The 16,227-nt window shown below is 37.9% G+C and overlaps 1 protein-coding gene across 2 annotated transcripts; it reads left to right on the top strand.

Moving 5' to 3' along the window:
- Positions 1–2,680: 2,680 nt before the first annotated feature.
- LOC110928705 (probable serine/threonine-protein kinase PBL8) lies at positions 2,681–11,779 on the top strand. Of its 2 annotated transcripts, none has more exons than XM_022171739.2 (6): positions 2,681–4,022; positions 4,458–4,696; positions 5,724–5,877; positions 5,987–6,076; positions 6,591–6,886; positions 11,287–11,779. In XM_022171739.2, the coding sequence occupies exons 1-6, from the start codon at positions 2,966–2,968 to the stop codon at positions 11,536–11,538; spliced, it is 2,088 nt and encodes a 695-aa protein (XP_022027431.1). In that variant the 5' UTR covers positions 2,681–2,965; the 3' UTR covers positions 11,539–11,779. The 2 variants fall into 2 exon arrangements, with proteins under 2 accessions (XP_022027431.1, XP_022027432.1); XM_022171740.2 differs by having other exon boundaries at positions 2,713–4,022; positions 6,594–6,886.
- The last annotated feature ends 4,448 nt before the right edge of the window (positions 11,780–16,227 follow it).

Here is a 16,227-nt window from a genome sequence, read left to right as displayed (position 1 = left end):
GACGTTAATTAAGCAAATCCGGTGAAGTTTACAACGCAAGGAACGCGAAGTTGTGAGTTCATGCTCCCCCTTTTCCTTTAACTGTTTTCAGTTTTATAACTCGGGGGTGAAATACATGTTACAAATACTTCACTATTTACAAATTGGTATGTTGTGTACTAAAACGAGAAGTACTCTTGGCGAAAACTAGTGCCAAGAATTGATACGAGAAATCGTGTCACGAATAGGGTACCATAAGCACCATTAATCGTGTACATACTAAGACCGCAGAACAAAAGGTTAGATCTAATGGGTTCCAGGGCAGCCCCACTCTTGGTGACAACTAGAACCAAGCAGTGTTTTTGTGTCTCAGTCGTGAATCGACTACAGAAAAATGCCTATGGTTTGGTGACTTCCTCTGTCGTGTCACATGTTAATGGCTTTGCAACCCATTAACACTTGATACATATAGAGATACTTGACTCATACATGAATACGTGATTTGAAACAAAATACATACCATGTTTTCCATACAAAGTATACAAACGTTCAATACATAAACTGCATGAATTCACACCAACATTATGTTGACGTTTTTACAAAACTCACATGTATTTCAGGTAACTAGGATGGATGTGCGCGCGGTCTTACCCATGCTCATGGATGTCGCTATGTTTATCGTTAAATAAAGTTGTAACTTTTAAGACAATAATGCTATCACGTGTTGTAAACACTTTTATGTTCTCCGTAATGTAATGTTTGAAGTTTATTTTGAGCATGTAGTATGTTTACCTTTCGTATGCAATGAGAACCTTTCATGATCACACCTCGTGCTTCCGCCGCAGAAAGGGGTGTGACAATGATGCACGTATACATGATGTTTCTCATATTACTCTTTTCAAGTATCCTCGACAGCTGGGCAGTGATAGACCATCTATTTTTTAATACATCGAAAGCCCGCTCGACATCTTTTCTTGCCAACTCTTGTTTCTTCTTGTAATATACTCGTTTATCATCGTGTGGACACGAACGAGTTTTCACAAACGTCGCCCACTCCGGATAAATACCATTTGTGAGATAGTACCCATACTTATACTCCACGTCGTTTGCATAGAATGAAGTATCTGGTGCAACACCATCTATGACATCGTCGAAAAGATTCGAAGATTGTAAAACTGCGATTGTTCACACCGGCCATGCCAAAGTATGCATGCCAAATCCATAAATCTTGAGACGCGGCCGCTTGTAATATTAGGGTAGGACCATCGTGATCACCACGATGGTGTTGCCCTTTCCAAGCGGATTGACATGTCGCTCACTCCCAGTGCGTGCAATCAAGACTACCCAACATCCTTGGAAAGCCCGTGTATCCGCTGATAGACATCGTATAAAAGTGGAACGTCGGTAGCGGTTGGCATCCTCAAATATCGCCTCCCGTAAAGAAAGTTAACCCCTAATATAGTAGTGTTAGTAAACTATATATAATAAAAATAAAAATAATAACAATAATAATAATAATAACAGTAATAATAAAAATAATAATAATAACAATACTAATAATAAAAATACCTTCACAGTAATTTTCAAGATAATCATGACAACTTCTGGCCGGCATCCTTAAATATTCATCCACACTTGACTTGCTGTGCCGTACACAAGTTGCCGAATTGCGGCAATACACTTTTGTAATCAAGAGAAACCAATTTTGCGACTAGCACTTTCTCTTTGTGTGAAAAAGGGAATTCGGCCGCAAGATCATTAGAAATTCTTAAGAAAAGACGATTGCTCATACGAAACCGATGCCTAAACTGTGCATCATTGTACAACGGATTTTCACAAAAATAGTCGTGCATTAAACGTTCATGAGCACCTAATTGGTCTGGTTCAAGATGTGCTTGTCTGGTACGCATTATAGACGATTGGGCTTCTTCTCGCAAACAATTAATCGTCTCCTACGTCACTGCGATAAGCATATCATCGAGAACACCGTCAGATGAAGAGCTGAACGAATCGGATGAAGAGTGAGACGACATTTTTAAAAATGATTGGGTGAATTTATGTGTTTTTTTTTGTGATTGGTGTGTGTTTTAGTTTGTGATTGGTGTGTGTTTAGGTTTGTATATATATTAGAATTAAAAAACTTTTTTTTCGAAAATGACCGTTGCCAACGGTCTTCTTGACCAAAGACCTCGAGAATGCCAATTTTTGGCCGTTAGCACGCTAGTGACAAAGTCATAGCGCCCCCTCAATGGCGGGCATGGGGTCGGGTGTGGCGCCAGAGGGCGCCATATTTGGTGATGTGGCGGGGTGGCGCGAGGCTACACCCCATGGCCTAAAGAATTGTTCCTTGTACTTTGTGCTTTAAAGAGTTGTACACTATATCTAAATGATTAAAATGCCCTCGTAGTTAAGAGGCTTGGTGGATGGTTTAAAAATTTGGACCAAAGGGTTACAAAATGTGTGTTTAGTTATTCACGGCGTTAAACTTTCTGACTTTGGACTTAAATGGTTAAAACCACTAAAATACAGAGACTCAAAAATTAATATAATCGAAATGTGGATATATTTTTCATGTAGTTTCCTAAAGTGACCCTTGTGAAAACTAGTGAGTTTCTAGCCCACACAAGCATGAAAGCGACTTTAGGATAACTACCAAGGAACGTGTGGCCCCAAGAAAAGAAGAACCACAATAATTGTTAATGGAGCTTAAAGAGATCATATCCACTAGTTATTTAGCGAAGACTTTGTGTAGTTACTAATTATTTTCTAAGTGTGTGTTGAGAAATGAAGTATTTACATTAGAACGACGTCATGGAAATTTCTTGTGAACTTCAGTTTGAACATAAACTGTCATGTTATTCGTGATTTAACAAAATGAAGATGTTTAAATTCAAGCCTCCCCTTAATGATTCGGAAGATCCTTCATCTACATTGACCCTGAGGTTTTCTGGTTCCTCTTCAGCATATGCTATAATCTTTCAACAAAATGCCGGAAAACCCAATATCCAATCTAAACATCATCGACGAGAAATTGTATTCATTAGCCACAAAACGTGCCTTTAATCGTTTTTCATTTGACGAAATTCAGTTAGCTACTCAACACTTTGATAATAAGTTGATCATTGGAAAGGGAGGTTTTGGGACGGTATACAGAGGTCGTATCTATGACGCTAGAAGTGCTATTGCACGTACTGTTGCCATTAAACGGTCGAATTCATCTTCTAGCCAAGGGGAAGCTGAGTTCATGACCGAAATTGAGATGCTTACCCAGTTGCGCCACTGTAACCTTGTGTCTTTAATTGGTTATTGTTCTGACAGCAACGAAATGATACTAGTTTATGAGTACATGTCCAAAGGGACCATTGAGCATCATCTGCATGAAGCTGATACTCCTTTATCTTGGATGGATCGACTCAGGATAAGCATAGGTGCTGCGAAAGGATTACAGTATCTTCACACAGGTTGGCGTCCCCAACAGGGAATCATACATCGGGACGTAAAAAGCTCAAATATTCTTCTTGATATGAATTGGGCAGCAAAGGTGTCAGATTTTGGAATGTCGAAAATTATACGTGAACCATCTTCTGGGGTGATTACCATCCTTAAAGGAACATTTGGGTATCTAGATCCAGAGTACTGTAGCACCGGTAAGTTGACTAAGGAATCAGATGTCTTTTCCTTTGGGGTTGTTTTGTTTGAGTTGCTATCTGGGAGGCGTGCAGTCGATCCACTGTTTGTAGATGAAGGGATTAATCTGGCAAGCTGGGCTAAAAAGTTTATCAAAGAACGGCGAATAGAAAAGATTGTTAGTTCTCATATTACAACACAAATTTCTCCCAAGTGTTTGAAGGAGTTTGTTAAGATTGCTGATCGCTGTACAAAAAGCTCTAGAAAAGAACGCCCTGCAATGGCAGATGTTGTGGTTGCTCTTCAGCAATCAATGGCATTACAAGAACATTATGACAGTTCTGCTCGGGCTACAGGTTCAATGGGTTTCACCCAGAGAATGCAGCATCTACTTTTCGGGTCTATACCTAAACCTGGTATAACCAAACTCCATCATATGTTCTGTTTGATATATTTTCTTGTGCTCAACTGCATATGTCCTTTCATAGTTGGAGTCTTATTAATTTACTTTGATAGCACTAGTACATCAATGGCATATGGTGGTCAATTTAACAGGTTTAGGAAGTGAAAGAAGGTAGAATAGAGTGATAAACAAATCTATTAAGCAAAATAACCTTTTCTATAAGTACATCAATGGCATATGGGGGTCAATTTTACTTGAGTTCTTGCTTTTTTGTATGTTATTAAGGTGTCCCTCCATACTCTGGCCCCAACAGATCAACTATTCTCATTTCTAACATTTTCTATTAAAACTTTCAATAATCTTACATTTTCTTTGGCATTTTCAATAATCTTACATTTTCTACTAAAACTTTCAACTTGATTAACTTGGGTAACTATCTGTTCTGCAGTGGTTTTATCATCACCATCATCATCAGCTAGCCCATTATGCATTCCACCTAGTCCTCATAGATTCCCGATGGCTCCAAAAGTTAGTAGGATTAGGCCGGTTCATTTGACCATGAACGAGGTTGAAAGAGTCACGCAAAATTTTTCACCATCATTAAAACTTGGCGAAGGTTGTTCTGGAACCGTATACAAAGCTCAACTACCCGACGGTCAATTTGTTGCCATAAAGCGAGCAAGAAAGGTAATGTGAATAATACTCATACTGTCGAATGAATCTCTTTCTGAAACACTATTTCTTCAAAACTTTTGTCATAATTGGAACATAACATGCTTTTTTGGAATTAGGCTTTGCTTACGTGTATATGGTTTATAGCAATCACATCTGCGTCCTTATCTTCGTCCCAATAAGTTAACTAAAAATCACCGTTCTTTAAAATTATGGGAAATTGGCCTGTAATAATCCCACATAGACCTTATTGGCCATTAATAATCCCATCTCAGAATATTCCCCCACTAGTCCCACATTTCACATATTTTTCCTACAATGGTCCCCGTTAAAAAAACTTAACAGAGTTAAGCTTTTTTCCAAATTACAAACAAATTTTTTAGGGCTTTTGATTAGAACAACGATACGAGTCCATTGATGTATAACTTGCCTCGAAACGGTGCTCCAAACGATGAAAACGGTGCTTCAATTCGGGTGTTTAAATTTCCAATTAACCAAAATCAAGTCACTTGGAGCACCATTTCGAAGTAAGTTTTACATCAATGGACTTGTATCATCGTTCTGATCAAAAGCCCTAAAAAATCTGTTTGTAATTTGGAAAAAAGCTTAACTCTGTTAAGTTTTTTTAACGGGGGACTATTGTAGGAAAAATAGGTGAAAGGTGGGACTGGGGGGGGGGGGGATATTCTGAGGTGGGATTATTAATGGCCAATAAGGTTTAAGTGAGATTATTACAGACAAATTCCCCAATTAATTATCTCTATTTTTCTAAAAATTCCCCACACCAATTCACTAACCCAAAATTTGAATAGTGAATTCCTAAATATGGGGATTCACTTTATTTCATAAAAACTAATTGTCGGTTTCAGAATTGATACATATGATCTTCGACTTTTCTTCTTCTAGAAAAAATGATAACTACATTTTCCATATGAAAAGTTGAAGTCAGTCTGTTTCACCTCAAAAGTCAAATCATGGTCCTTTTGTTACCTTTTAGTTTCTTCTTACCAGTTTTAACTTTTAAGTGTAAAAAACTGTGTAGAAACATTTTGATGCTCTAAGAAGTGAGGGTGAACTTCTTGCAAAAATTGACCATCGGAATCTAGTGAGGCTTCTTGGCTATGTTGATACCGAAAATGAGCGCCTAACCATCACCGAATACATTCCAAACGGTACCCTTAGAGAACATTTGGATGGTAAGTTTTTCTGTTTTTTTTTGGTTAACACTATAACATTATTAGTGTATACACATAACTTTAGCAGATATAGTAATTCAGTCGTTCACTTTGGACCTTCCCATTTCAGGTGTCCATGGAAGCTTTTTGGACTTTTGTCAACGACTTGAAATTTGCATCGATATTGCTCATGGTTTAACGCATCTCCATCTATATGCTGGTAATGGTTAACACTGATAATCGTGTACTTTATATTCAAGATTTTACTTTCTATATTTTTCGGGTTATTTTAGTTATCATTTATTAGGTGTGTTTGGATTTGTGTTTTGAGGCCATTACCTTACACTAGCTTCAACAAAGCTTTTTATTAAAGGGCTAAATAAAATTAGCTAACTGCCCTTTATTATACCTCACTCGAGAGGCTTTTACTTGGTATCTCAAGACGTGCCTCTTCTTCATAAGAATGTCCCTTTTTTTCATTTTTATAAAGTGGTCTAAACTACCTGAACACGAATTTAGCTCATTTAGATTTCTTCTTTAAAAGCTTGAGTTCAAAACCTGTGTAATTTTTCAAGATCAAGCTCAGTTCGGGTTCATATATTAAATGAACTTAAATTTAGGAATGGGCTCAAATTGGAGCTCGAGCTTGTTTAAGGTCTGACACAATTCGGTCTTTTAGCGGGCCGATTTGCTTGCAAAACACTTTCGAATAATATTAGTCTTTTTATTTTTAGCAGAGCAGCAAATTATCCACCGAGATGTTAAGTCCTCCAATATTCTTCTAACTGAGAGATTTAAAGCGAAAGTGGCCAACTTTAGGTCTGCAAGGCTTAGAGATGTAGAGACAACAGATGTTGTGACTAAAGTACAAGGCACACTCGGGTATCTTGACCCAGAATATATGAGAACCCATCAGCTCACCCCAACAATTGACGTTTACTCCTTTGGAGTTCTAATTATAGAAATTCTAACGGGTCGTAGACCCATTGAGTCCAAGAGATCTCCTAAGGAGGTGGTGACACTAAGATGGGTAAGTTTCTTGTTCTTTTCATCCTTTGTGCACATGCATCATTGAGTTGAATCTTGTGCATTGGTGGTTGTATTGAATCAAAAAGTAGGGTAAATGATAGTTTTCATCTTTTACGTATAGGGTAAGCTTGAAGATTTAACTTCAATAAATATAATAAAACGTTCATGAACTTCATATGTTGCCACACTCATCGTCCTTTCCACTAACTCATCATGTTAACCTTGTCTATTAGTTTATTTAAGACCTATACTCTACCTTGTTTAGTGAAAAAAAACCCAACCCTCACACTGCCCCCCCCCCCCCCCCCTAAAAAATGATTCAACACTACTGCATCTAGGTCACATTGATTTGTATATGCAACTTATTAGATAAACTAGTGTAAGTGGGTCGACTTCTTACCAAAGTGTTTGGTCATATACATCAAGCAAGATAGGAGAGTGTAGATTGCACACTAGGTTAACTTTATTATGATTTTGGTATTTTGGAATCTCGATGGTCCTTATGGGTGAAGCCCCTAAGCAATGGAGGTTCCAAAAGGGCAAAGCCCCCATGGTGGGGGTAGGGGCAGCACCCTAGAAGCAAGGTCCAAGGGTAGCCCTTGGTAGGATCCAAGAGGCAGAGCTCTTGGAAGGGGTCGAGGTGCTAATTCCCTAAATTCAAAATACTCTCATTTTGGTCATCTTTCTTGAAAGTTCAAATTTCAGATTAGAACAGATTGCATTTTGATAGAAGCATATAAGTTTGAGATAGAAAAATAAATTCTGTACATGAACGTTAAGGAAGTCATCACAAATTTTATACCGAAACACTTTACATCAACATTTAAGCACGAGAGATCACATTTGTGATCTCCTCTCAAACACATACATTTAAGCACAATCGCTCTGCTCTCTAAACCAGAAAGTTTGACACACTAGAATGCACTAAAAGATTCCCTGTTGGACGTTGTTGTTGAATAACGTGTTGAAATGCTGCAACTTCATTCAATATTTGTTGATGGCATCACAACTACGTCAACAAGTTCCCCTTTTTGACTGATGCCTTGGGTATGCAGAAGCTTTGACTCGAGTTTTTGCAACAAAAGCAAATCCTCGAAGCTTTTGAATCAGATTTCCCCTTCATACTAAGAATATCTAGATTGGTTACAAACTCAAGCTCGATCGACTACCATCACCTCCACCTGGCTAGCTTTACGTCTGATCAGTCATTTCTATTGATCGACAAATGATAAAGGCTTGGCCTTTCAACTATCTGCACTAAGTAATTAGTTTTGTCTTGAAAACTCCAACACACTCAAACGTCATCTGCACGGTAATAACACCATCTTATGGTAACATACTGTGATCTTCAAAGTATAAAGATAGGCATTTTTCGATGACCAGTTTTGTAGTCCTCTCCATGAAGAATGATTGGTAATGCAATGTGATCTTCAAACATCATTATTCCTTGACGGTATGCCGCAAAGAATAAATGATATGATGTATATCAGTTATGTAGTCTTTTCCATGCAGAGTCGTGATCATGATTAACCCGTCTCATGGTCTTGCCAATGCTCAATGTTGAAAGCTCCCACAAATACCAGGAGTTCACTGGAACTGCTGATAACCAGCTTCACAAAAACTAGGACTTCAACTCAAGTGCTGGTATGTTATGTATCATCATATGATTGTTGTCACTATCTTCCAAATATTGTTGCAATAACACCCAAATTTCCTAAGAATAAAACGATTTATGAAATTTTTATTCCCCCTCTTTCTTGGTGAATTCATACCTCTTCGAGATCAAATGCGGAAAATTTGACATTTTGGCCCATAATAGTCACATCATCAATCCGGAACACATATCATCCGCTGATGAATGATCCATGATTACCATCGGATACTCCGCTTCTGGTGACTACCCCACAATCTTCAATAACATATATCTCCACAATCACGAACTAGTGATAAATTGATCCAACCATTCCTCAAATAAACGATGAAGACCGAACGCGTAGTTCCAAGAAAACATTTTCCTAAAGTTTTCCACAATCATCATAGCATTATTACATATTTTCAGAAAAAAAAAATGGTTTAAGAAAATTTTCAGAAAAAAATTCATTTACAAAAATTTTCAGAAGAAATTTCGTTTAAGAAAATTTCGTTTACATGTTTTTTTAGGAAGATGATTGCATCTCAATAACACCACGGGAAAACACAACGAAACGAATCATCTTGAAAACACCATCCATCTTCATAATCTTCGTCTCCACTAAACGATTTAACGAAATAGCAAATGATAGAGAAATACTTAAACACCAGAATAACAATCAAACTATTGAACAAGGATCTTAGCGATTGAAGGAATCTTTAAACGATTGAACATAATCACTAAGTAACCTCAAACGGATGAACTTAATCGCTAAAACCATCTAAACGATTGAAATTAAGCACTAAACACTTCAACGATTGAATATGATTGAACAATATTGTTTAACTCTTCATACGATTAATCGTTTAACCTCGTAAACAATTGAACTCAGTCGCTAAGACTGACAAACAATTGAGACAATCACTAGAAAATTCCTAATGAAAGTGCTCAATTGCTAAAATTACATAGTGATTGAGACTCAATCGCTGAGGCACATAAACGATTAAACACCGGAACTATTAGCATTATAAACTTAATTAGTATTATTATGTATGTACTGTATTATGATTATTATTATTAGATAAGTGTTATTAATGTAAATATGACGACGATTATTGAAACAGGGGAATAACAGTGGTTAAACGGTGGCACCGGTTAGGTGTGACAGTTATTCCCGCCAATTTCTCAACCGACACCAACCATTGTCTTCGCATAAGTATCAATGTAATCCCTTCTGCAACAATGGAGGACACCAAGATATTGTGATATATCCATATCCATTTCTCTTGTGTTCTATATATATTTCAACTGTTATCACACAAAATCAAAACTCGTTCATGGAGTTCAACGATGTTCCCTGCAAATCCGCTGCAGATATCACTAACAATCTAACAGGAACGGTCAAATGCACAGAAACACTATTCTGGTCACTTATTCCAGCCAAAAACCCACCAGAAAACGCATCATCAATCAAAACACAACAAAAGACGCTGATTGGATTAATGAATTTAGAATCAGATAAACATCAATCCCATATGTTCAATTTTCACATTTAAACATGTTTTGGATCCATTTGATTTTGATACTCATATCATTTTGTGATATACAAAACCCACAGTTTTAATTTTACATCAAAAACACATCAAATTCAAGAGCTCAATGATGTAATTAAACTGTTTAGGTATATTAGATCATATACTGGCTCTGATACCAGTTGAAAGTTATCTTGTTCGAAAACACACACACACACCACATACTTCGTTTTTGCCGATTAAAGTCTTGAGTTTTATCCGGTTGATTCATTTGGGGACTAAATGCGTTAGAAGGTATAAACCACAGGGACCATTCGTGTACTTTTAGAAAGCTAGGGACCAAATTAAAGATTTTGATAACCCCCAAGGACCATCCGTGTACTTTACTCTTTTTAAAAACAAAGGTTATCTGATATATATATATCATAAAACAATGGTATAGTGTTGAACTGATTGGGGGAGGGGGTCATGCGAGGGTTGGGTTTTATTTTTATAAACAAAGGTAAAACTGTCATTTTAAATAGACTAACACAAAAAGCTAACATAATTAGTGAAAATGATGAAAAGTGTGACAATATACGAACTCCATAGATATCTTTTTATACCTATTGAGGTTAAAATGCACCATCTACAAATAAAGCTGTATTTTACCTAGCAGGTATGAGTTCCTCAACCAAGCCAATTATATGACACTTTACACACAAGCATTATTAAGTTCTACCTTGTGCAATGGTAGGTGTACCCTGTTTAAAAACATTTTCTGCAAGCTCAGTTGCTATGTGTCAACTGTTTGCACCCTCTTTAAGTCTTACCGCTCTTTCCATCCGTGCATTGTAAGTTTATACTAGTGCATTTGCAGTTTTAGATGTGTACCATATACCTAAAAGCATGCTATTAATTTGCTTGGACCCGATAGCAATAGGGTTCTAAAGGTTCTAAATGTAATCTTCTTTATATCTCAGGAAGAGTACATAGGTTGGGTTCAAGTATTACACATAACCATATTGTCGGTTTCCTCTTACCCAGTTGAACCCGTTTTATGGGTCATGACTATTAATGGTGGTAATTTTTACCCCTTTAGTTACAAATGAGTAAATGGGTCAATTTGGGTTTGGGTTGTATTTTAGGGTAATACATGCAATGTAAAAAAGAACCGATTAAAAAGGAAATGGGTTGAACCGGTCCCTCTCAACCCTCCTGTGAATTTTACCACGTAACTATATTGATGATTTATTTCAGGCATTTGAGAAGTACAATAAAGGTGAAATCAAGGATTTGGCTGACCCTCAAATGAAGGAAGCACTGGACTGGGAAATCATTGGAAAGATGCTTGAGTTAGCGTTTCAATGTGCTGCCCCAACACGAGCGGACCGTCCAGATATGAAGACAGCGGGAGAGCAGTTGTGGGCCATCAGAATAGACTATCTTAGAAATGGAAGAAGAGGGTTAGCTTCCGTCAACGACGAAAAGGTTGAAGCATCATCTGTATAAATCAAATTATCATGCTTAGATGACTTGTCACATGTGGCTATATGCCAATGGATGGTTAGTATATGATGTACAAGCATCTAAGCGTGTGATAAATTTGATGTTTGTTTTGTGTATATAAGACTTGTATCATTTGTATATAAATATGGGTTATGGTTCTATTATAGTTGTTGATTATAAAATGGAGTTAAATAACTACAATATAACATTGAAAATTAATGATTTTATCCTTCTGTTATGGGAATATTTGGGCGTATATAATGAAAAAGATTATCATATGTATATCACAATTCAATAGACGTTGGATGTGTTTATATTCACATCATGTATGTCTTATTTTCTTGTGAGAATCTCTGATAGGTAAACTCAGGAAATTCACAAATGTCCTAACCAATAGGATTAGGTGAGTTTGTGCATTCATGGTATTAGTGAGTAATGTTTATAGTTTGAGAGCATGTAAGCATAGATATATAGAGAGAGAGACGGTTACGTTGTTAGTTGAGGCAGTTATGTTGTTACACTTACACACCTCTATATATAGAGGTTGTTTTGTGAGAACCACCAATTCTAATACACAGAGGGTAGAACATTAAGGTAATCTTGACAGGGGTTTATTTTCTATCTCTCTTCTGAATCATAGAAACTGATGAACTTTCTCTGAGATCTACAAAACAGAACACCGTGTTACTCGGTAAGAGTAGAATGGGGCATTCTTCTCTTAACCAGGCTCCGGCATGAGAATAAGTGTAATTGTTCTTTCAAGGGAGAAAGAAAAAACGAGTGTGTTAAACGTGAGAGAGTGAGAAATCCGATCATTATACCTTTCGTAGATGTTGGTATTTACAGCCGGAGGGTTGGAGAAGGAAAATGGGTTGATGGGCTGATGGGTCAGACGTCACTTTCAAGGGAATATTCATTTGATCCCCTATGACACGGCATTTTGTGTGCACAAAGGTGGGAGTACGTCCATGCACTGTGATTGGCTACACATCGCTTTCGAGATATACCTGTTGTCTCGCTTGTCATCAGTTGTTAATGGAGATGATGGAGCATTGAGATCTTGTCCCCTACACGATAGATCATCATGTGGATCATTTTGCACAGAGCTTGGCATACGCTGATTGGTTGCAGGCTGTTTTGAAGTGTATTAAGGTCTGGGGTCTACAATGATTATCTTCTGCTATAGCTGGCATAGTGGTGTGCCTAGGGAAGTGACTTGCACATGAAACTTCGTAACCAGCTGAGTGTTTTGAGTTTAAGTATGGGTATGGTCCTGCGTGCGCATGCGCTTGGCTGTTGCTTGCGTGGCATTTGGGACCATACCCTTTTCATGTCCCCCACTCCAGTGTTGCCTTCGCCAGCAGCAGTGAGCGCGTGGAACTCTTGACTAGATGAGTGTTTTGTCTTCTTGACCTATGCTGGTATGTGTGTTGGAGAGGTGCACATTGGCATGTGCGCGTTGAAGGGATGTACACTGGTGTGTGGGTGTCCAAAACTGCACACTTGCGTGTGCGTGCTAAAAAGGTGTGTGTGTTGAAAAGTTGAGAAATTGTTGGGTTAGGCAAGAAGTTGAATTTCACAGATGTAATCAGTGTGTGGTTAGGTTAACTTGATTCAACGTCTTACACTGGTGTGGAATGTCTGGCACTATTGATAGGTGACTAACACCATTGTGGGCATGACACACATAGCATCAGTCCCTTTTTCACCTTTTGCAGGCGCGTGGCTCTTACTTGCCCACATTTGTTGTCAATTCAGTTTCTCCCGGCTGATGTGGCAATTGCTGAGTGGAGCTCCATGTCAATTGGTGGGCACATTTACCTGTCGCATTAAAGGGTACACATAGCCTTTGGAAACCCTAGTTTTTGACCTAGCTCTCTTTCTTTTTCCATTTTCTCTATGACTTCTTTGAATATCTTCAAGATTTCTTGCTTATCTTCATATTGCATATGGATGACGGTGTGAAGATGAAGATTAAGAAGATGGCTCAGACTGCCACTGCCACACAAGCTAAGATTAATTGAAGAGACGATGAATTTTGGACTCTTTATCAAGCCATGAAATTTCTGGCCAGATGAGATTTACTCAAGAGAGGATGAAACCTCCAACTAGAATGATAAGTATGTATATTGATTTCTTTAAAGAAGGGAACTTTTCTCTGCCAATGACGAAGTGTGTGGGTGAAGTTTTGCAAAGATATGGTATCCATACATCTCAAGTGAGTGCATTGGGGATGTAGCGCATTACCCATTACGAGTTCTGATGCAAAGTACAAGACATAAATCCAACGTGGGAGACGTTTAATGTGTTTTACTTTATGATTATGAATGTTGGCTTTTATTCATTTTCCGCACGTTCCAATATTCTGCTGATGGGAAAGGATCCTCCAAGAAGCATGCATGACTAGAAACAAAAGTTCTTTTACATCCAACCAGGGTTATAATAATTGAGGAGGAGTGGTACTTGACATTGGCATCATGCCCCACCCCCTATGAAACACAGACAGAGGAGAGTGCCTTACTTGAGACACACACGCACAATCTGGTCCCCGAATAAGGAGCGCCACACACCCGTCTATGCGCATGCAGGCGAGATTTTATCTTTGCATTATTTCGTGTTGTATCCTTGAGTGTAAAGCTTTACCCATACTAATGATTTGTCTTTCTTCGTTTGCAGAGAATAATGTGTTTTATGTGTTGGTGGACGATATTGAAGGATAAATGTCAGTGAAGGAACTCCCTGAGGGTGAGGCACCCTGGTTGGAGAAGACTGATGATCTATTTCTTCACCCTAAGAAGGAGAATCTAAAAGTACAACCTGCTCCTGGCGCACTCGTAAAACCTTATACGGTCGTGAATCCTGCCGGCGAGAAGGTCATGAATGTCTCAAGTAAGGAATCAGTTGCATCCTCTGGTGAGCATCTAACTCCTACCCACCTTATGACTAATGTAAGTGACGCATCTGGCTCCACCACTGGCCCGACTAAGGGTAGCAGGCATGCGTAGAGGTCAAGTGGTCATGGTAGTGGTTATAAGAGAGAGAGAAGTCTATGGTGAAGCCTTAGGGCCTGAATGGTGGTGCCAAAAAAGATGTTATTGTAAAGCCCATTTCTGGTAAAAGCTAGAAAAAGAGGCAAGGCAACAATGACTATGTGCCCAAAAAAGAGAGTTTGAGGAAGCAAAAAAAAGTTGGATGAAAAATGTGACACCTCAATATTTATTGATCAATTACTAAGGTGACATGTGTCAAAAACCCCTCCATATAATTCACAATGTTGAAGGAGAGGGGTTAAAATCGTCAAAAAGGGAGAATACGAAGTCGAGGGGCTAAAGTTGTCTAAAAGCAAAATTTGGGCATATTTGAAGTCCTTGCGGACCGTATTAACTTTCCCTTTGTAGTCTGCAAGGGGTATTAAGTTAATTCAGTGTGCAGATGGTCATTGTGGGCTCTATGGGGTATCCCAAGCGGTCCGCTAGTAAACAAGTTCTTGGTTGGCATCAGCCTTCTTCAAACCTTGCCACCTAGCTCACCATTGCCACATTTCTTTCTGGTTGTGCCACCTCCTAGGAGGCTAATCCACCTCTAAGAGCATCAAGGACACTTGTCTTAGCATCCTTGATACTCCTTTGGCCATAAATAGCCTGTGAAACCTCCATTTTTATTCATACCATTTCAAAACACAAAGTTAAACTGTGAGTTCTAATCTCTTCTTCATTCAAGCTTCTTCTTTAGGAGTTTTAAGAAGTCCTCTAAAGCAAGTAAGTTCTCCTCCCTTAGCTCTTTTGATAGAAGTCAGTTTCATAGTTTAGTTTTGTCCGAAAGTCCGGTATTGTTAGCAATTTGACTATTTGTTGACTTTCGAATCTAACCGCTTTGGTCAGGTCAATTTCAAATTAAATACACCCACATGATCCTCATCATGTAAGGTATAATATCTTGCATTTATATGACATGATTATCACATCTTAATGGGTCACATAAACCATATAAACGAGTCTCTTCATTCGTATAGTTATACACCACATTCTATCCGGTCAAGGCTTAATCTAGTGGACTCGTGCTCAAATCTATATTAACCGGTTAAGTCCAACGGGCTTATAATGATGACCCGTAAACAATTCTAATGAATAAATATTCCATTTGCTCCGGACTATAGAGCCCTCCAGAATTGCACTGTAGGATAATAAACTTTGAACTTGGCTTTGCTAAAGAACTGGATACACTGTAAGCACAGCTAGCACATGTAAATACCTTTGAACCACTTTTATTATATAAAACTTGGGATATATTGCAATGGGCAAATGCTTTCAAAATGTTGATAACCCGGTTTTAATCCCTATTGCTTGATTAACATAAAATTGTAGGATCTGAGTCTATAGAACTTGTGTATTTTAGAAGTTAAAGAATAGATAATTTATAAATTGAAATGCACATAATATAAATACACAATAAAGAAGATAAATCAAAACTATTTTGTATTGAAATCAAATGATTACAATTACAGTATAATGATTTTACAATCTCCCCCTCAGCCTGATCACTCACAACTCTCTTCATACATAAGAGAATTGTAACACCTCGTAAAATCACGACCAATATTATGAAGACACGTGTCATGGACTTTAAACTTGTAAGGATTTGATTATGAGGGACTGAAGTTGTCAAACAATGTAAATATGTGAATAAAGGGAT

The sequence above is a fragment of the Helianthus annuus genome, chromosome 3 (assembly GCF_002127325.2).
Source record: "Helianthus annuus cultivar XRQ/B chromosome 3, HanXRQr2.0-SUNRISE, whole genome shotgun sequence".
NCBI classification, from domain to species: Eukaryota; Viridiplantae; Streptophyta; class Magnoliopsida; order Asterales; family Asteraceae; genus Helianthus; species Helianthus annuus.
The sequence above is the reverse complement of the archived record's forward strand: the minus strand, read 5'-3'. Positions and strand labels throughout refer to the sequence as shown.

Coding starts and splice junctions, on each gene's coding strand:
- LOC110928705 (XM_022171739.2), top strand. CDS start 2,966: ATGCCGGAAAACCCAATATCCAATCTAAACATCATCGACGAGAAATTG. Junction 6,077..6,590: donor GCATCTCCATCTATATGCTG/GTAATGGTTAAC, acceptor TTTTATTTTTAG/CAGAGCAGCAAATTATCCAC. Junction 6,887..11,286: donor AGGTGGTGACACTAAGATGG/GTAAGTTTCTTG, acceptor GATTTATTTCAG/GCATTTGAGAAGTACAATAA.